Source organism: Syngnathoides biaculeatus, chromosome 10 (genome assembly GCF_019802595.1).
Source record: "Syngnathoides biaculeatus isolate LvHL_M chromosome 10, ASM1980259v1, whole genome shotgun sequence".
NCBI lineage: Eukaryota > Metazoa > Chordata > Actinopteri > Syngnathiformes > Syngnathidae > Syngnathoides > Syngnathoides biaculeatus.
The window spans coordinates 27520930-27541973 of record NC_084649.1 but is presented as its reverse complement, the minus strand read 5'-3'; the positions used below and the strand labels follow the sequence as shown (position 1 = coordinate 27541973).

The 21044-nt window shown below is 48.5% G+C and overlaps 3 protein-coding genes across 10 annotated transcripts; 2 read left to right on the top strand and 1 right to left on the bottom strand.

Annotated features, from left to right (window-relative positions):
- The first annotated feature begins 305 nt into the window (after nt 1-305).
- Nucleotides 306-5542, top strand: ccndbp1 (cyclin D-type binding-protein 1). Of its 6 annotated transcripts, none has more exons than XM_061831536.1 (11): nt 306-547; nt 1027-1086; nt 1182-1273; nt 1336-1417; nt 1733-1829; nt 1900-1973; nt 2465-2541; nt 2619-2866; nt 3423-3483; nt 4752-4798; nt 5389-5542. In XM_061831536.1, exons 1-11 carry the CDS (start codon nt 457-459, stop codon nt 5498-5500), a joined length of 1041 nt encoding a protein of 346 aa, XP_061687520.1. In that variant the 5' UTR covers nt 306-456; the 3' UTR covers nt 5501-5542. The 6 variants fall into 6 exon arrangements, with proteins under 6 accessions (XP_061687520.1, XP_061687521.1, XP_061687522.1 ...); XM_061831537.1 differs by having other exon boundaries at nt 307-547; nt 1182-1261; XM_061831538.1 differs by having other exon boundaries at nt 308-547; nt 1182-1261; nt 5392-5542.
- Nucleotides 5543-6786: 1244 nt separating this feature from the next.
- On the top strand, nt 6787-15782 carry tgm8 (transglutaminase 8). Its single transcript, XM_061831528.1, has 15 exons — nt 6787-6919; nt 7843-8016; nt 8087-8335; nt 9050-9168; nt 9356-9484; nt 9560-9737; nt 9938-10073; nt 10156-10265; nt 10953-11068; nt 11151-11277; nt 11347-11468; nt 13077-13251; nt 14001-14164; nt 14469-14602; nt 15239-15782. The coding sequence occupies exons 1-15, from the start codon at nt 6895-6897 to the stop codon at nt 15384-15386; spliced, it is 2106 nt and encodes a 701-aa protein (XP_061687512.1). The 5' UTR covers nt 6787-6894; the 3' UTR covers nt 15387-15782.
- On the bottom strand, nt 14444-21037 carry ccdc51 (coiled-coil domain containing 51). Of its 3 annotated transcripts, XM_061831530.1 has the most exons (7): nt 20899-21037; nt 19579-19637; nt 19321-19489; nt 18804-18941; nt 18164-18535; nt 17018-17460; nt 14444-14579 (listed from the first exon to the last, which is right to left on the bottom strand). In XM_061831530.1, exons 2-6 carry the CDS (start codon nt 19581-19583, stop codon nt 17053-17055), a joined length of 1092 nt encoding a protein of 363 aa, XP_061687514.1. In that variant the 5' UTR covers nt 19584-19637; nt 20899-21037; the 3' UTR covers nt 14444-14579; nt 17018-17052. The 3 variants fall into 3 exon arrangements, with proteins under 3 accessions (XP_061687514.1, XP_061687513.1, XP_061687515.1); XM_061831529.1 differs by lacking the exon at nt 14444-14579 and having other exon boundaries at nt 16862-17460; XM_061831531.1 differs by lacking the exons at nt 14444-14579; nt 20899-21037 and adding an exon at nt 20393-20854 and having other exon boundaries at nt 16862-17460.
- Nucleotides 21038-21044: the final 7 nt, after the last annotated feature.

The following is a 21044-nucleotide window of genomic DNA, read 5'->3' as shown; positions in this document are numbered from 1 at the left end:
CCCCCAAATTATTGTGTCGTATGTGTTCATGGTCAAGTTTTAGCCCCTCTAAAACCGATGTTCACCCCCCCCTACAATAAAACAAAATAGGTTTTCCGCCCCTGCTTGGTACGTAGATAAAATCATATTATTATTATATACTAAAAGTTGATGGACATGAACTGATAGGTACATTTTAAGCGATGTTGTACAGTAAACACGGCACAAGAAGTTGGTGCACGTAGCACAATGGTGTACTTACACACGATCACCACTGAATGTCGCCAAAGCTGCCAAACATTTTGGCTTTGAAGCTCAGCTTCCTGTGGTCCGTCGTCTTTAATTGTCCCCGCGTCCCTCTCACACATTAGTTAGTTCCACAACAACACGTCCGCTGGAAAGTTCTCCTTTATTGTTTTTTTTTTGTTTGTTTTTTTTTTGTTTTTTTTACCGAGGGAGGGGGAGCGGGAGGCCGACATGAGTGCTGCGGACACCGCGACGGAAAACGTCTGCGTGACTCTCCGTAACCTGCTCAACTCCGTCCAGTGCGTCACGGGCCGGGTTCGAGGTCGGTGTGGCCCGCTTGTTGAACGGGAGGGCGAAAATGCTAAAGCTAGCGTAAAAGTAGCTTCTAAGAGTTCAAATTGAAAGCTGATATCCAACCATTTTGATCATAACATGAATCACCAGTGTTCAATGAAGTGTTAAGTATTTCAAATTGAGCATCGACGATTATGCATTTTTCTGATGTTCATTGTATTCTTTTATGCTACAATTTTGTTGCGGATGTCTGCAAATAAAAATGAATTGTCAATATTTGTATTGGAAAAACCCCATGCAGGTGATTTGCAGAAATCTGTCCAGGGTGAAAGGACGTGGCAGGAATCTGAAATGTCAGTTGTGGATGAGAAGAATGTAGAATGAATTTTTTTTTTTTTTTTGGCTAGACAAAACTACATTACATATGTCTGCGACATATATTTAGTCTAAATGTTTACTTACCATGGAGCTTAAATGCTAACACTAGCATGCGTGTTTCTTTCTCAGACGGGGAGTGCAACGAGTCGGACGGAGACTTCAACCTCTCCAACTTTTGGGACACTTTGAGTTGAGTACTTTGAGTGGGAAAGTACCTGCGAACCGGAGCCCTTTCCATGCTAAGGGTTAGCTCTGACGCATGACCTTTGACCTTTGTGTCGCAGACCAGGCGGTGAAGGCGGTGTCTCAGGAAGCCACCAAAGTCAGCCTTGCCTTCTCCAAGCCGCCGCTGCCCTCGCAGCAGGTTCTTCGCCTGGTACATTTTGAGAATATTTGATGGGATGACCGCACTGTCACAACTTTGTTTTCCCCCCACAGGATGGCGAGCGGCTGGCCGACTCCGTCCTCAAGAGCGTCCTCAGCCTCTCCACCGTTTATTACTGGCTTCCCAAGAGCCGAGGTAACGGCCGCGGCCCGACGCTTTCCCCGCCTTTACTCAGCTTTGCCGTGTGCACACAACCCGGTGAATGCACTTTTGTAGACGCTTGCATCAGTTATTGCTATGAATATACCTGGTCCCATTTTGCGTCGTTGCCATACAGAACGGACGCAGGAGAAAAAAAGCAAATACACGTTTGCTAATTTTCGTCTAATCGAGGTGGTTTCTGGAACGTGACCCCCGTGATCAAGACGGGACGACGACTACTACACGCAGAGTTGGGGGCAAACGTTGTGATATTTATTCACTTTGCTCACCGTACCGTCCGGGTCTCAGGTGTCAGTCTGCGTCAGCAAGTCCGAGACGCCACCGTGCAGGTTCTGGAGGGGTTGACGCAGCTCCTGGAGGTCATTCTGAGCTCACCGCTGCAAAGGTACGCACGATGGCGAACGATAAAGTACGACGGGTTTGGAGAGGTGAAGAAATGACTTTCCTCCTCCTAGTTTGACTCAAGAGCAGTTGATGTCGACGGGGGGGGTGTGGTCGGCGTGCGACCGCTTCATCCGCCTACCTGAAGGTTCGTGAGCAGTTCCTGGCCTTCGTCAAGAAAGCCAGCCAGCCAGCTAGCTAGCAACTCGCTTACACTTCCTCCGTCTCCTTGTAACTACTCACCCGCAATGGTCCGTTGAGCAAGGTCATCTTGTGTCATCTGTGGGGAACTTTGTCCCGTGGTTGCCTGTGAACAGCTGAGCCTTTCGGGGCGGCTCCTTTTCCCACGCAGTCGTGATACTCGCATGGTGGCTCTGCTTTGGAACGTTCCCAATTTTTTTTTTTTTTTTTTTTTTTAGCATTTTTGAACTTGGGTTCCCTTTCCAAGTTTTTGGGAATGTGTTGCAGGCATGGAATCCAAATTGAGAGATTATTTGTGGGTTCCTAGCGAGGCTTTCTAACCTTCTTTTGCCAAGCTAGCCGCTTCCCCCCACAATTTAGCAGCTGTACGTAGCACCCACGTAGCTCCCCGTTTCCGGATCCGTCTTCGGCTTGATGACGTGGACGTTTCCATTTCAGACAATAAAGCCGCGGCGCTGCTGGTTCTAACTGCTCAAGGCGGCATCGTAAAAGACGCCATCGATGAGCTGGAGCAGGTACGACCCGCTCGGATGTCACAGCCGCCCCCGCGCGTCCTTCCGAACGAACCGGAACGCCGACGTTTACGTACCAGGCGTTGTCGGAGGCGCACGACCCGTTCGGCGACGTCCTGGACGACGAGGAGCCGCGGGGCAACCGGGACACGTACTGGTCGGAGCGGGACCGCCGCGTGGTGGCCGCCTGCCGGGGGATGATGACGGCGGCCGCCGCCTGCCTGAGGAAAACGACGGCGGCCGTCAGGGCCCGAGGGGACGCCGACGCGCCGGAGAGGGCGGCCCAGCTGGACGACCTGGTGGACGGCGTCAAGGAAATAAGCCCGCGGTACGCACGTAAACCTAAACGTGTCAAAATAAGAATCTTCGTGACTTTCTTTTCACGATTGCACTGCTTTTCAACAAACAATTTGATTTGATTTGGTTTTCACTGCAAAAATCAACCTTTTCCAAAAGAAGAAGTGCTAGAATATATTTTTTTTAAATGTAGCCCAAAAAATGGTACTTTACCAAGCACCAAGCGAATAAATCATGTCAGTACTAAATGGCAACAATCACAGTTGATGCATCAAGTCCAATCATTTCTTTCTTTCTCTTTTTTTCTTTCTTTCTGATTGGATTATTGTTTTTTTTTTTTATTGTGATTTCAATGTCAATCATGAATCATAATGATACCCCCCCTGCCCACATAATAGTTATTATTATGGCCTGGTTTCACTTTGCCTTTGTGCTGAGGCCTAAAAGTCACAAAAAGCAAGAATGCTGCCCGTTCAAAGGTTCTTGTTGCCACACGCCCGCTAACAAGGACGGGCAAACAAAAACAAAAACTGCATCCAAAAGCTTGCGTATCATTTTGATTTATTTATTTCCCCCCACCCCAACAGAGTGGACGACCTGGCGTTGTGCCTCTACCCGCCTGTGGATTACGACGCCGTGGAGAACGATGCAAGTCTGACACGCACACACAAAATAGACAGGAAACGCGCACAGAAAAAAATGAAAACACAAAAAGTACAGTACGTACGCGCGCGCGCGCACACACACACACACACACACACGGCCCAATTGTATTTATTATCTTTGGATTCTTGTGGTGATAGACGTGAACGCAACACAGATGGTCTCTATTAATTCAAGTTTATTGCTTATTGTTATTTATATTTTGACGAGCGGAAGCATTTTTAGTGAGTCTCGCGTAAGACAACGAAGCTCGATGGGAGGAAGGAAAAGGTTTTTTTTTTTTTTTTTTTTTTTTTTAATTGAACCGCATAGGAAACGTTTGACCTGAGGCTTTCTCTCTTGCTCTTTTTTTTTTTTTTTTTTTTAATGAGGATCAATTGTTTTATAAAATATAGCGTAGTAGCTTTATTAATTCTGGAGCCACCTTTTCAAATGCGAGATTTCTGTCGTGTCAAAAAAATGAGACCGAAATGCTAAGAATGCTTTCCAAACTTTTCCCACCAGTCACGTAACCCTTAAAACTCGAGCGCAGATTCCGTTGTGTGACTTTATTTGTATTATTTTTTTTTATATTGAATCCCCAGGAGCTTTTGCGTCTGTCAGAAAACAAAACAAAACAAATAATGAATTATTAAGAAAGACGACAAGAGGCAACTTCCTGCCTGGCTTCTTTTTGAATGAATGACTTAACCGGCTTGTTTTGATAATGAATTTTTTTCCCCCTTTGGAAGTCTGTAATGCGAGCATGGCTATTTAAAGAACAAAAAAAAAAAAACAGGTTCCATACACAGGGTTAAAAAAAAATAAATCTGACAGATATTGAGTAATGGCAATCTGAGTAATCCAAATGGGCTGTCAAGAATGCCAGCATTAGATTGTTATCACATGCACGTCGCAACCCGTCATTGCTCCTTTTTTGCGCGTTCCTCAAGCGCATCTGAGGACCATTTTCTTCGTAACATGAAGTTTTCCAAGCGCACGCTCCTCGCAACCGGCATTGCTTGTGGGACAACATGGCGGCAGGGGCGTGTCAAAACAATGCGGCTATCTGATTGGCTATTATTGGACGAGTGATTGACGGCTCCAGTAATTGGCGGACATGTTTGCACCTCGTTGGGGGCTTGTGTCAGCCTCTTTGATTTCTCTCCCCCCCCCCCCAATCTTTTGTGGCTTTTTTGAATATTTGCGTGTCAGCGCGAGAGGCCCGACCCCAACTAATTGCCAGAAATGATAATCGTCCATTTTCTTTGCAGGTTTCTAAACTGGCTGCGCTGTTGAAGAAAGTTCTTTCCATTACTCGGTGAGCGCCACTTACATTTATTTTGTTTTTGTTTTTTTTTTCCAGGGGGGTGGGGGGTGGGGTGATGAGTGATGCAATAAATGAACCGAGATGTATAATACATCAGAAATTGAATCTGCGTGCAAACTTGACCTCAGGGCTGTCGTTCTCCGTTTGTGCCGATTCCCAAACTATTTAGCGACCATTTTGTTAGTTGCTTCATATTTAGGAGACTTTGTCTAACTTGGAATTTCCCATCCGTACCACAACCTTATTTTTTCTTTTCTAAACTCTTTATCCTGGAAATAATCTTTCAACTCAGTTCCATTTGTTGTAAGTTGTCTTCCCAAAAAAAAAAAAAGCAGCCTTTGACTTCTCAAGGCAGCACGGAACTTGTTTCGATGTGATCGGAGTTGCATTCATGTCATAGTTCCAAGTTGAGCCAGGAGAGATGTCGGCGAGGCAAAGCATACGGGTGTGGTGGAAGTGGCATATCTGGGCGCGGTTGGGTGCCCGGAACGGTGCCAGGTGCTCGTGGCTCTATCGGCTTCATGACAATTTTGCCTGTGATTATAGTTTGGCGTCTTCCCGTCTTGTCTCCACCCCCGAAGCAGGTCCAGTCACTTCTGTGGCGAGGCCGAGCTCACCTGGGTTCAGTTCTTGGAGGGAGCCGTGGACCACAACCTGCAAAAAGCCAAAAATCTGATTGGGCCGGACTCTTGATTGACAACAGAGTGCAAGGCCTCATTTTTCGTCATCTGCCTCCCATTTTCTTTGAAGTCTTATTATTTTCGAGCTTCCTGCAATTTGCTCACTTCCTTTATCCGGCAAATAAAATTAGTTTTGCGTTTCACAAGCTCTCCTATTGTTGTGCTCATTCCAGTGGAAATTCAAATCTGATAAGAATCTTGGGTGTGGTGTACGACTTCGCAACTTGAAATTTGGAGGACGTCTGTTGGGAATGGAGCCACGAAAAAGTCTCAAGACAGGAAGTTGGCCTGTTCGCTTTTTCCGACAAACATTTATTACAGGAATAGTTTTCAAAATGGAATCTCCAGAATTCCGTTTCACTTGCATCCATCCATTTTCCAAGCCGCCTATCCTCACATGGATCGCGGGAGCGCCGGAGCTCGTCCCAGCTGACTTTGGGCAAAGGGGAGTCGACGCCCCGAACCGGTCGCCAGTCGGCTTGCAAACATCACATTCGGTAGCCGTGTCTATTATGCACGAACCCGTAAAAAAAAAAAAAATTCTCAAGAAGGCGGAAGTCGGCCACGGGGCGATTTCCAGCGGCCCATCGATGACCAAGTCATATTTAGGGCGGCGCGGTGGATCAGCTGGAAAGAGTTGGCCTCACAGTTCTGAGGGTTCGATCCCGGACTCGCCTGTGTGGAGTTTGTATGTCCTCCCCGTGCCCGCGTGGGTTTTCTCCGGGCACTCCGGTTTCCTCCCACGTCCCAAAAGCATCCAACATTTATTGGACACTCAAAAATGGTGCGGCTGTTTGTTTCCATGTGCCCTGCAACCGGCTCAGGGTGCATCCCGCCACCTGCCGGTTGACAGCTGGGATTGGCTCCAGCACTCACCGTGTGAGGATAAGCAGCTAAGGAAATGGATGGATGACTTGGCAACATGAAACCTATTTGGTGGAAATGCCAATCTTGACTCACAAAAAAAGACGGGAAGTCAGCCATGTTGGTTTGACGCAGACATTTTTGGCTCGTTTTGGACATTATCTGCGATTGGTACAAAGTTTGAAGCGCGTTTACTACAAGGATGGACGATGCATAATTTTGGAGGAAGCTCAAGTTTTGCTCACGTGGGCCCGCCGTAAAATGGGCAACTTTGAAGGAGCCCACAAGGTGAGAGGCAGAAAAGTACTGCGCAGTATAATCATGGCAACAAGTTTGCTTGAGGTGAGTGAAAAGGCAGCAGGTGTGATGCAAGGATGCCTCGGAGCCGCCGATTGCGGTCCAAACCTGACTGACTGGCTCCGGGGTTGCGATAAACGGCTGACTGGCTGCCAGGCCCGTATTTGAGGAGCTCGCATCGCCTCCCCCGCAGTCTGAAGCCAGAGACAGACAGGCCAAGGGGAGAGACCACGACGCCGTGCGAAGATGAGCTTCTTCGGCAGCAACTTGGGTGAGTCCGAAATAATCGCCTGCCCGTCCAAATTGATTTTGGCCCTCCTCCCAAGAATAAAAGCTTGGATGCACATTCAAATGTTCGCTTAAGATGATGATGGCTGTGAATGAAGTGCAGGTGTGTATCTTTTTTTTTTTTTTTTTTGGAGACAGTAACCCTGTTTTAATGATGCACCTTTTTTTTTTACCCTGACTTTTGCAATACAATCGACTGCCCCTCCGCATTCGCAGGCAAGGATTGTGATAATCCGCAGATACAAACCAAAAAAGAACCAGGAAGAGGTCGGCGCGCCGCCCTCTTCCTGGTCTGCGGCCGCCTCAGAGTTCACGTTCACGTGAAATGTTGCAGAGTTTGACGATGTACGTATCGTAGGTGACGTGACGACTGTCTAAAGAAATCATTTCTTAGAAATTGTGGGTCGGGGGGTGTCCCGATGATTCCAGGAGTTGGGTTTTCTGGAGCTACCGGCCACCCAGACAAAGCACGGCCCCGTAAAGCCCTACGATCAGTACAAATAATGGATTTAGGGTAACACCCCCCCCCCCCGCCGCCAGAAGGGGAGGGCCTCGTGGCTGGGCCTGCACTCGTGGAGCCTTGGCCTGGCACCCAAAAAAGGGTTCTCATTTTTTCTATGGTTTTCTTTTTCTCTCCCTCCCCTACGCTGGATATCATCACCAACGGTCTAGTGGTACACACGCCCGCCTTTTTTTTTTTTGCGGGTCAATTCCCGTGCATGACTGTGTCGACGTGTGCCCCGCGACCGACTGGCGCCACTTCAGGTCGTAGTCCGCCTTTTGCCCGACGTTAGCCGGGATGGGCTCCGGGGCTCCCGCGGGCCTCGTGAGGATAAGCAGCTTGTAAAACGGATATTTTGAAGCTTTAGGGTGATTCATTTTTCCACTGGTTGTCGTGTGCTTCAGTGTTCAAGGGCGTGGACGCGCACGCGAAGATCAACAACCGCGAGCATCGCACCGACGAGCTTCCCCAAGATCAGCTGATCGTGCGGCGAGGTCAGGCCTTCAAGGTCACCTTGAAGCTGACCAAGCCCTTCAAGCGCGACCAGGATTCCCTCGTCCTCGTGGCCTCCACCGGAGGTAAGCGTCGTACGCGCGTCCCTCGCCGAGCGAGTGAAGGAAGTTTTTTTTTTTTCCGGCGACCCGACAGGACGACACGCCTCCGAGGAGAAGGGCACCTCGTGCCGCTTCGGCATCCCGGAGTCGGTCGACCGCCGGGGTTCCGCCAAGGCCCCGTGGACGGCCAAGCTGGACGCCGGCTCGTCTCCCTCCGCCCCGGTGGTGCTCGTCACGGCCCCCGCGGACGCCCCCGTCGGCAGGTACACCTTGAAGGCCACCCTGTGGGGGGAGGACAAGATCCTCACCACGCTGGTGCTGCTCTTCAACCCCTGGTTCTCCGGTAGGTCGGCGCCTCTTCTACTCTCGAAATCTCTTTCATGCAATTTTAGGGAAATCTTTCAAGCTATTTTTCTTTGTAGGGGGTCAGTGGGGACCCTACAAATGCTTATTGGTGTAGTGTTGCTGCTTATTCAATATTTGGGGGGGATTAAAAACATCTCTCTGCAATTCGAATGGGCTTCAAGCATCGTTGGATTTTGGCTATTCGCAGTCAACTGAATTCTCGAGTACGCCGTTGTGGTTGCTTCCCTTCATTCGAAGAAAAAAGATGAACAATTGAGACAAAAACAAACAAACAAACAAAATGAAAAGAAAACTGGAATTCTGCGAGGCTCCACCCACCAGCCTAGCTGGCTACCAAGCTGCCTTTCAACATGCATACCTAGCTTAGCGTAGCTACGCGTCTTCCTCGCTAGTTAGCTACATAGCTGCACACGTCACTCTTATTCCGTTATTGACCTAAATGGATAATTAGCAATCTACTCCACCTCCTGCCGACGCGGTCAGCATAACTAGTTGGCTACCTAATGAGACGGGACACCCTGAACCGATTGCCAGCCAATTGCAGGGCAGCATAAATGTATTTCTATTTGTGTTTCTGCTTTTTTTTTTTTTTTTTGACCGCCGAAGTCTTTGAGGGTCTTGAAAGGCGCTTCCAAATGCAAAAATGTTTTCTCGTCTCAGGTGTGCTTAACGTGGGTTTGTGGTTTGGCAGGAGACTCGGTGTTCTTGCCAAACGAGCAGGAGAGACGAGAGTACGTGTTGAACGAGCAAGGACTCATCTACCGAGGAAGTTTTGATTACATTTCGGCTCTCAACTGGGACTTTGGACACGTATGTGCAAAACACACACGAGTACTTTCCTCGCCAGATTAGCCACCTTGGCACCTCGTACTTCCCTCGCCACCCAGCCACCTACCGACCAGTCTCCATTCTTCCCAACTAGCTCGCATCCCCCTCCTGACCTACCGACCCGACCTTTGTGTCGTCCAAATGTTCTCGTCTCCTTCTTCGTGTCCAGTTTGAAGACGACATGGTAGATATTTGCCTCCTGCTCCTGGACAAGAGTCTGAAGTACCAAGACGACCCCAGCGCCGATCTGGCCTCCCGCGGCGACCCGGCCTACGTGGGCCGCGTGCTCAGCGCTATGGTGGGTCCGGGACAGAACCGGTAGAGGCGTCTGGATCAAGACCGGGACGTGACACTGTGGCTCTCGCACGAGTAGATCAACAGCCCGGACGATCCCGGTGTGGTGATGGGCAACTGGTCGGATTCCTTCGAGGGCGGCCTGTCGCCCTCCCACTGGAGCGGAAGCCACGACATCTTGTCCAAGTGGAAGAAGAGCAACTGCCAGCCGGTCAAGTATGGACAATGCTGGGTGTTTGCCGGCGTCATGTGTTCAGGTAACGTCACCACCGTCTTTGGATTTGGCACAAATAAACCGCGGTATCGACCTTCTTACCTGGCTACATCCTTCCCCTGGCTTTCTGTCTGCCTTCCCACCCAAGCTTCGTACCTTGTAGCCTCCTTCCCTCCCTACCAACGGTCAACTTTCGCCTGTGAGCCAAACATCTTGCGAGTGCATGTGTGTGATTTTGTTCAGTGATGCGTTTGCTGGGCATTCCCACGCGCGTGATCACCAACTTCGTGTCGGCCCACGACACCGACGCCAACCTGAAGGTCGATATCTACCACGCCGACGTGGGGGCCAGCTACAGAGAGTCCACGGACAGCATCTGGTGCGTGCGTGCGTGCGTGCGTGACTGGACAGGCGGACGGACGGACGGACGGACGCGCTCTAATGGAAGGTTCTCTGCTCAGGAACTATCACGTGTGGGTCGAGTCGTGGATGAAGCGTCCCGACCTGAAGGCCAACGGCAAACACGACGGCTGGCAGATTTTGGATGCCACTCCGCAGGAACCCAGCGAGGGTGAGGCCTCGGCGGCGTCAGTCTCCGACGTCGCCATCGTACGAGCGCAAAAGAATTGGCGCACGCGCTCGCATCCCTGGACGGGCGAACGATAGAGCAAAACAAAGCAAACGTCTTTACATTGCGCATTTCGTACAGAAGATAACTCGATGCGCTTCACGCGATTAAAAGCATTCAAATACAAAAATAAAAACCTGCTCTTAGTCCGAGAAATTATCACCGATAAATTTAACCTGGATTGAGAAACATTGAGATTGAGACTTTGACGTCACCTCACTTGGCAGCTTCTTGCATTTTTTTTTTTTGCTTTTGGACTGGGTGTGTATTCCATTTGCATTGTAGGACCTAAACCGTTGAGGATTGGGCTGGACCACAAATATCAACCCCCATTGCCATTTGTCTGTTTGCTCTCCCCGATCCCCAAAAATTCTTGAATGAGCTGCCACAAAGTTTTGGGGCGCCTCGGTTAAAAGTTTTTTGGTTTTGTCTTGTTTTTTTCCGTTTTAAGTCGAAAAAAGAAGTCAGCAGATACTGGAGGTGAAACCCCGAGTGTGAGGTCGTCCACTGTACTTTTCGAATCCTTTGATTCTGTGTTTCTTTTCTTTTCTTTTTTTCCCCCTTGCTTGTGTCGTTGACCCGATATCCGGATCTCCGAACGACTCGCCGGCCGCTTGTCTTTGCGCTCAGGCGTGTACCAGTGCGGCCCCGCCTCTTTGGCGGCCATCTTGAACGGCGAGACCCACCTCCCGTACGACGTCCCGTTCGTCTTCGCCGAGGTCAATGCCGACTGCGTCGACTGGCTGGTGAGGGCCATCCGGCGATCGGAGAGAGAGTCAAAGGTCGTGCTCTTGCGTGTTGCGTTGTTTTTATGGACGTTTGTTTCAGATCAAAGCTGACGGCACCAAGGTAGTTATTGACTCGGACACCAAACGAGTTGGTAAGAACATCTCCACTAAGGCGGTTGGCTACGACAAGCGGGTCAACGTCACCAGGTCCTACAAATACAGGGAGGGTGAGTATCTCACGCGCACACGCACACAAACACACACACACTTGACGGCATCCCCGTTGCGTGTTTCAGGCTCGGAGGCGGAGCGCGCCGTGTTCAAGTACGCCATCAGCGACGACAAAGAGGACGACGACTCTGCGGGCGGCTCGCTCCCGCCGGCCCCCCCGCCGAAGCTCACCATGCGCTTCGATGAGGTTTCAACACTCGTTCAGCCGGCGAAATGACAAAATGAATTTTTCTTTTTCTTCCCACCTGGCGGTTTTCATCGTGCCCCTTTGACACGGAATCCAACGAAGCGGGATATTCAAATCATTCCGCCAGTATAAATAATCGTCTTGACGGCAACGATTTCCCTCAACAAAACGTGACGACGTCGTCGCCTTTAAATCAATTTGCACCCTCATTCTAGCTTCTGGGGGAAATAAAATATTTTCTCAAAAAAGGAAAAAAAAAAAAAAGCCATTTTGTCCCTTCAGTCTCGCATTGGGACAAGTGCAAATTGACTTGACTTGAAAAAAAGAGTTTATCTTATCTCTATAAAAGTCTTTTTGTCTTTCTGCATGTCCAGAAAAAAAAGTCTTAAATACAGCGTGATGTAGAAAAATGAAATTCCAGAAGATGGAAAAGTAAGATTTGCAATTGACCCCTCCGTACGCAGTCTGGTTGAGCTTCGGCCGCGAGCCGGCGAGAAAGCGACACGTTTGTGCAGTCCGATCGTCACTAAATATCGCTCGACAAAGAATAAGTGTGTCAATCGATCACACGCAGCGGTGTTACGCTAGCGCAGAACGTCTCATTCATTTATACGAGACGTGTATTAAAAATCAAATTTAGGGCATATCTTCGCGCAAACACAGTCTGGTTAAGGTTCTGGCCGCGAGGCAGCAAGAAAGCGACACGTTTGCGCAGTCCGATCGTCGCTAAATATCGCTCAACAAAGAATAAGTGTGTCAATCGATCACACGCAGCAGTGTTACGCTAGCGAAGAACTTCAAATTCATTGATACGAGACGTGGATTGAAAATCAAATATAGGGCATACCTTGGTGCAAACATATGTGTTCCGGTTGATATTAGATGGATTCAGTTGATGATGGGGTCTTCCACAAAGTTTGATCCATCGAAGGCATTTACTCGTACCGGGTCTTCGGTTTTGGAAAGGCTACGAATCGAAGTCCCACCGACTCGCCTTTCGGGATACCCGTCGTCACGATTACAAAGTCCGTGACGACGCCTCTTAACCATATTTTTTGTGAAATAACCCAAGTACGCGATAAAACGCTAACAAAACCTATACTGGACCACGCAATGTTGTCAGAGAAAATGGTGGGAGCAAAAACGGGCTTTGGTTGATGCGGATCTCTGGCCTCTGATTGGTCAGTGACGCGGATTGCGCAATATCCACGGAGGGGTCAATTGCGATGACTGCGGCTTCCTGACGAGGTGCGATCGTCTGATACTGCCCCCAGGTGGCCAAAGCGCACACACCAGGAAGATCAGCGCAATTTCCACGGAACCAATTCTTTAGTCATACGTCTACCTTTCACACAGAGAAGTGACTCGTGTGTGTGTGTGTGTGGGGGGGAGGGGGGGGCGCTATGTTTCGACACATTTTGTGCAGATGAGCGCCGTATAAGAAAAGCAGCCTTCATCCGCCCCGTGACCTTTTCCCGTCAAATCCGAGAAATTGACTGACCCGGTCAGTTCTGTGATTGCTGTTCTGAGCTCCACTAAAAAAGAATGTTAGAAATCAGCCATCTGTGCCCTTGGTTCCCGGAGTAAGACTTTTTGTTTTTGTGGCAGGTCTCGGTACCGGAGTACGGCAAGGACGTGCAACTGAAGTTGGCGCTGAGCAGCGACAGTCGCGTGGAAAGGAAGCTCAGCGTCACCGTCAGCGTGCAAGCGATGAGGTACAACGGCACCTTGGTGGCCGCCGTCCAGTCCGAAGTCAAGAAGGAGACGCTGCTGCCTTTCAGAGGTAAAACATTTCCATGGGGGGGGGGGTCCATTTTGTCTGCTGAAAAATGAGATTGTGTCATTCCTCAAGTTAAAAATCTTGATGAAAGGTGTGAAGGGATTTTGTCGAGGTTCCCCACACAATGACAAAACTCGGGGGGGGTGAAAACTGATGAACAAGTCAAAAATCCAATTGTGACCAAACGAGAGCTTTCCGGGTCCGTCTCGATCTGCTCAATGTGCCCTCAGAACCCCCCCCCCCCCAAAAAAAAAAGTCATTGTCAGCTAGCGTGGAAAATTGTGAGTTAAAACAATACAAATCAAGTGGAAAAACAAAAAAAAAAAAAACATCCGAAACGTGAGTTTGGAGGGGGGGGGGGGGGGGGAATCATTTGCAACAAAGTACGTAGTGATACTTCAAAAATGTTCAGCTCTGTCATGATTTTGTCCAAATTCCCTCTTGATGACGCAGCGACCAGAATTCTCAAAGGTGAAATTTTCCAACGGGAAGTGGTCAGAATTGATTTCTATTTCCGAGCGAAGGTCCCGATGGGCCCCTTCTCACTCCTGTCATCATTTTGTCCGATTTTACGATGATCAAAAGCCCTTTTTGGACAAACCTCGTCACGAGGAACAGTTGAAAAACGGAACGGTGACCGACCACAAAAAGTCAAACCTTGATATTTGAGAATGTTCCAGCTTTGTAATTATGATTATTATTTTGCTGACACGTAGTTTTTTTGTTATTGTTTTTGTGGAAACAACTCGCAGAGCTGTCGGTGCCCGTCGTGATCCCCGTGCGCTCGTACTTCGCTCACATGGGGCGAGCCGACAGCTTGAAGGTGTCGGCCCTGGTGACGGACGAGCGGCATCCCGAGAAAACGTACCTAGCGGAGGACGACGTGATGCTTCGAGACCCCCCCGTCATCGTCAGCGTGAGTCTTCTCGCTATTTTACAACCCGCAAAACAGATTTTGAACCGTTCCATAAAGTCGGCACGGATTGTGATCTGGGTTCCTGTTTTTAATTTCAAAAGTTGAAATCCTACACACTAAGCCGGTGAAGGCAAAAGATCATTTAGGGCAGGACAGGAAATCCGAGATCGGGTCGCGTCGCTTGAGCGGCCGGGTTCCCCCCCAGAGGCGCCGTGTCGCTCACTGGGCCAAAAATGCTTTTGAATCGTTTATTTCGGGTCCGCTCCGCAATAATTATTCAACAAATTTGTTTTGCGCGCGGCAGGTTTCCGGTTTTGTCCGCCAGCACCAGAGGACGTGGGCAGAGGTGATCTTCATGAACCCCGTCCAGGAGACCCTGACGGGAATGACGCTGACCGTGTCGGGGAGCGGCCTCCTGCGGGAGGAGTTGGAGCAAAGGTCAGCAAATCTACAAACGCGAGACAAGACAAGGATCCGCGCCTAAAAAAAAAAAAAAAGATCCATTCAAATAATATTAAATCGGTCCCTTTCGCCAGTTTCACAGTTCGGGTGGACGCGTGAAAAACTCCCAAGGACCCGTCCGTGTCTAAAAGTCAACAGGAAGGCGGACATTTTGCAGCCCTTCGTAAAGTTGAAAAAAAGAAAAAAAAAAAAAAATCTGCCCCGACACCAGTTTCACCGATTAACGTGAAATTGGGCGGACGCGGGTGCGTCTCGACGGGATGCACGGAAAGGTTCCCAGGACCCGAGTTGCTCATTTTGGTCTGAAGAACAAAATTGGGTGCACCCGGCTGTCATAACAGAACGCAGCAAAAGAGGTCAGAAATTCAACGGCAAGACGGCCATTTTGGGTCCGAGCCGCCATTGCGCACCGTCGTGAAAGTTGGAAAACAACTGAGCCCCTGAATGGTGTCACTTTGAAAAGTCTTTCGGGCCCGTGAGGTCACCATTTTGAGTCCAAGCGGCCACGACGCACTCAAAACGCACTTCCCTTAAAAATTGACGCGCAATTTGGTGCACGTTGCCGCAGCAATAACAAGGCGATGTCTTCTTCTTCTTCTTTTGTCCTGTCAGACTTCCCGACTTGTCTCCCAACCAGCGCATCCGCGTCCAGTTTGAGTTTACCCCGTACAGAACGCGACAGAAGATCCTGGTGGCCGACATTCACGCCAGCGCTTTTAAAGATTTCAAGGGCAGCTGCGTGGTCAATGTCAGACTGTGAATTGACCGTCTTTTCTTTTCTTTTTTTTTGGGGGGGGAAATATCTGCTCAAAAAGATACTTTTTGAACCAGTGGGTGCTTTATTTGGTGCTTCTTTTTTTTTTTTATGTTTTAATCCAAACATGAGCAAAACATTTTGCTACTTTGAGGCTCGGTGCTATGCTTTTTCTCAAGCTTTTTAAACATTTTTATGACATGCCCACAAGAGGGCGGCAGCGTCAGCCAAGAGGTTTACTATTGCAACATTGGAAAGGGTTTGGTAGTTACAAAAAAAATGAATAAATAATTTGTCGTTTGACTTTTACTATTCAGCGGCATACTTTTTTGCTGTCAAGAATGTTTTCAACCTGAAAATAAATAAAGCATTGACGACAGCCACAATGATTGACTGAGATGAATTATTATTTTTTTTATTACCGATGGGAACCATCATGAGACTCAAGAGGTGGGCAAACTGCAGCCCGTTGAGCCCGAATCAGAGCGAATTCCTGACTAGGTTCGTTGGACCCTGTCTGAAATGCCAAATGGCTCCACCAGGTTGTGCTATAACCCGCTTTGCGTCCACCTGGTGGCGGGTCAAGGGATACTTTAAGCTGACTTTGGCTGTCCTGTTCCGACTCGGTACACTTCAACCACCGGAAGTGACAAACGCCAACGGTAAACACCGAGGAGTGATTCTGCCACTTTAAGAAAAATGCACCCCAACAGAGTCGCCAAACTATAGAGCTCGTGCGGCTACGTCACCGAAGTAACGTGACTGGCGATATTGCTGGTCAAACAGCAACCTTCAATGCTAAGTCGGTAGCACGACGCCCAGAGTTTTGTCCGATACCGTTAAAAATTTAGAAGGTGATAATAAACGAAGGTACGTTGAAAAATGAGAGACTCTTGGCATATAGAGGACCCATATTAAACGCCGAAGTCGCTTCCGCTTGTCTCGGCCAAATGGATCTAAACATGTATCCAGTGAGTAAGTTGTCGAGATTTACACGGAAGAGTTTGAAAGCGTAGAAAAGCTCAAATTCTTCGTTGCTGGATCCGTTCTCGAACGGGGAGACGGCTCGTGAACGCGGAAGCGTACTCGGCTACACATTAACCTTTGCCGAAATCCCATCCATCTTTTCAGCTAGTATTCAATACAAATACCAATATTTCAATGAATGAGGCCTGCTCTTACACAAACCGCATTCATTGACTATGATTGGAAAAAAAACGAGGACAGGGAGAAGCGTATTGCGGCCACACGCGCACAAATACCTCTAAAATTACTATTTTTCTATTATAGTGATTATATATGATTTATTACAGTGTGACTTAGCAAAGCTGTAGTGAATGTTAATAATGAGGTGAAAGTTGACTATTCGGCCATTGGGCAGATCACAAAACTTTCTGATATGTCAACAGTGGAAAGAAAGAGATCGGGAGGCGATGCTTGGCTCCACAATTCACAGTGACGACGACGCAACACCAAAAAAGTGTGATGAAATGCACAATTTTACTATCACTACATGATTTTGATTTTCCATTTCTTTTGTTGCTCCTTTTTTTTTTTTTTTATGTACACATAATGTCATTTAGTACCAGTGGAAAGAAGTCCTAAAGTCTGTCCCGAGTCAAGCTGCGGCGACTCACCAACTGTGTTGCCACGGCAACCGCCACAGCCACCTCTAAGCTCCTCCTCTCAGCAAAGCGTACACGGCCGTGACGGTGAGAGCGGCGGCCGTGTACGCGAAGGCGGCGTTGTACAGCGTGCTGCGACCCAGGCGTTCACTCGCCGTCGTTTTCACGTCCTCCGCAGACCGTGAGCCGTTTTCGAGAAGGTTGGTCACGCGGGAGAGGTCGTCGCGGACCCCGCCGAGGCCTCGCTGTAGCTCCGACACTCGGGGCAGAAGCGTCTCCAGGAGGCGGTCGGTCCTCGACGGCGAGCGCCCCTCGGGGACCGCGCCCCCCCGGAGGTTGTCCGCGAGCGCCCCCAGCTCGTCCAGCTGCGAGCGATGGTTGCTAGCTTGGACTTTGAGGGCTTCCTGCAGGCTTTCCGGACCCTTCTGGGCCTCCAGCAGCAGACTTTTGAGCTCCTACAGAGCAAAACAAACACAATTTATGATTTTGTTACACGATACTAGATCGGGAGGAGGCGGGGCCAAACTATTAGACACATTTTTTCTTTTTTTCTTTTAAATAAGGGCCAGGTCAGTCAAAGATGAGGTTGAGTTCAAATAAATATATCTTGGTTGACATATTTTTATATCAAACTAATGATTTGTTCTAATTATTGTTATTACTAGTTTAATTTCATTAGCCAATTAAGAAAAATATATGAAAAATCATTTATTGACAGTATGCAGTTTTGATGTATTTTAGCAGGTTGGGAACGCCTCCCAGCATGCTTTGCGCCGCTTTGAAAGTGGATGTTTTGTGGCAATTATTTCTTCAGTCATTGTTTTACTATTGATTCGTCATGCTAATCTGTTTGCTACGTTGTGACACAAAGTTTCAACGTGGCACCGTAAGCGCGAACAACATGCGGACTCATGACTTGCCTCCACGCGTCGTCGTGTGGAGGATATAAAAGTTACATTTTTCTTCACTGAGCACTGCAATATGTTTGTTTTATGCTTTGGAGTGGCTGCGCCCAACAACACGGGCGCACCTCGCGTATGTAATACCATACAAGAACACGCTGCGCCTAATGTATGGCTGAATGTATGACAAAAATAGCGCTTTAACGAGGCAAATGAATAATAATAATAATAATTTCAAAAAAGGCAACTTTCCCACCTGCAGGCGCACGCGGTTGACGTACGTGGAGCCCATGACGCCGATGAGGGCGCCGAGCACCGAGCCGATGACCGACCAGTTCTTGGTGCGCTCGGCCCGCGCCCGCTCCTTCTCGTGACTCTCCCGCACGGCGGCCGAGAAGGCGGCGAAGGTCTCTCGCTCCGCCGCCTCGGCGTCGCCGTGCGCCGTGCGCAGGCGTCGCTCGTCCTGCAGCAGTTTGTGCTCCAGGGTGGCCAGCTCCAGGTAGTGCGCTTCCTCCCGGGCCACGCGGTCCAGACGGGCCCGCACCTCCTTCAGGCGGCTCTGCAGGGCCTCCAGGCTCACGTGGGCCTCCCGCACCATCCCCCGCGACACCAGGAAGCCCGACTCGGCCTGGAAGGCGATCGGCGACAAAAGGCCGCCCTGTGACTGGACTGACGTGCGCTCTATGGGTCACGTAGAAGCCGGAACTCGCGCTTCTTTTCATTTGAATGATTAATCCGCCAATTATTTTCTTCGATTCATGGTTGACTTGACGGTGAAAAATGTTGATTTCTCTGTTACGTTTGTGTCCTTCAATCCATTGTTGACGTGTTCGTGTCCCACAATTGATTGGCAACAGAACCGGACCGGCTACGAGTCCGGGGAGGAGTTTACTGACCTCCGTGACTTTGGTCTGCGCGCGGCGGACCTCGTTGAGGCCGACGAACTCCTCGTACTTCTCCCACCAGGTGTTCACGGTGGCGGCGGCCATCTGGGCGGACTTCTGAGTCCACTGCTGCCCCAACCGGCCTGCGTGCTGCACAACAACCTTGGGTCAATACCAATCGCGGGTACAGACATATTCGACGTATTAGGTACTTGTGAAGGCTGCCGATACCAGCCACCAATGCTGAAGGCAAAGAAATCTGATATGGAGCGAGTACTCCTTGCCAGCAGGTGGCGTTACACTGTGGCGCTTTGACACACTGGCTAGTCATCATGTTTGAATTTATAATAATCTGTTATTGTGAACACTGAAGTTTTAGAGATGAAAAGTACTCGTGGTATCAGCACTCTGTATCGGTAATACACTGGTATTGTCCAAAAAGAAGTTGCATCCAACAAACATAATTACCGTTATTAACATTTGGTTTTTTTTGTTTTTTTTTTTTTTAAATGAACAAACAATGCGTTACCTGTAAGGCAGACAGCGCTCGCTCCTTCAGCCCTTCAGGCCCGATCGGTCCCGCGGGGCCGCCGCCAGCTTGATGACGGGCGCTATAGGACCGGACCAGCCGCCACCTGACTGGCGCAAGTTTGAGGAGGAAGAGGCGGGACCAACAACCCGACCCATGAACTCGGTACCTGGCACAAAGGCCGCAAAAGTAAAAAGTCCGCATCGATGAAACGATTCTCTATGTTCTGTGTTGTATTCTTGCCAAATTGAAAAGTACCTCATTGAAAAGTGCAATTAGTCAGAGGTGCAATTCCTGCCCAGCTCCAGAGACACCACCTGTAAGCGTAAACGTACATTGTTTAATGAAAGGAATTCATATTCAGACAACCATTTTAGCACGATGGTGAACAGAACAAACTGCATCGACCCATTTCCATTTTTCCCCTTCTTTCACTTTCTGACATTCTTTCGTCCACTCTGAGTTGTTTTTTTTTTTTTCCTTGCGTCCTTTGCTTATACATTTTTTCTGCCTTGGTTACTTTATTCACAGTATTTTACATCCTTCCTTTTTTTCCTTCTTTCTTTCCTGCCTGCCTCCCCCTCAGATTTTTTAATCTTTTTTGTGCTGGCATCTTTCCCTTCCTGCTAGAGGTGCAACAATCAATAACTAATCTGGTATCAAAGTCATTTATAAATAATTTGGGATAATAAATCATTTAGAGACCTTCTTTAACTTAAGCACGTCAAAATCCTCAGACTATTACTCTGTCAACAGTAAACACTAATTATATTTATTTCAAACAATTTTGCCAATTTTCTGACATATGAGGGCCCAAACCAGAAACTGAATTGTTTGTGCATTGGGCACACTGACAATTTGGTTTGGGGGCGGGGGTGTCATTTTTCAATAAAGGGATGGAATTAAAAAAAAAAAATAAAAAAAAATCTGATTCAATGATGAATTGAAGAAAAAAAAATGGGAGAATAATCTGTAATTAAAAATAAGCAGTGAATTGCATCTCCACTTTCTTCCCTCAGACACCCTTTTCTTTTTATTCATCCACTCTAATTCTTTCCTTCCATAGCCTTACCTTTTTCCTCTTTTCTGCCTTCCACCCTTGCCACTTCCCAGCTTCATTTTCTCCTTCCCTCCTACCTTCCTTCAATCTCTTTTTTTTTTACCCATGCAACCTTCCTTCCTTCCTTCACTGAAACGTGTTTTTGTGCCTTCCTTCTTTCTCTCTTCCCTTGCTTTCTGCCTTCCTTCCTTCCTTCCTTCCATTTTGATGACATTTTTATCGTCATCCTTTTCCTCCTCTCTTACTTCTCGATAGCTGTTTCTACATTGTGACAGCTTTCCATTCAGGAGTGAAAAGTCGCACTTGTAGTCATTTCGTTGACTCGTCCTTGTGACTTCAGAAATGATAAAAAAAAAAAAAAAAGTTCAACCTCCTCCTCCTCCTCATCTTCTCCCACTTTTATATTCGCAGGCTAGCCGCTGCTAATGTCCTCAATCATTTGCAATGGTAGCCACTTAGCATTTAGCATCAGGTCTCTGCCTTACTTTGCCACAACATTTAGCTCAACAAATGCGTACCTGTATTCGTGCGCGTTCCCGAAGCGTTCGTGTCACATTGATATTTTCTCCGTCTCTCCGCGTCGCCATTCCAATGTGAAATAAGACAGCGAGCTAGATGACAGGTAGCATGATGTGTATTTTGTTCAGGCGCGTGACAGTCCTTC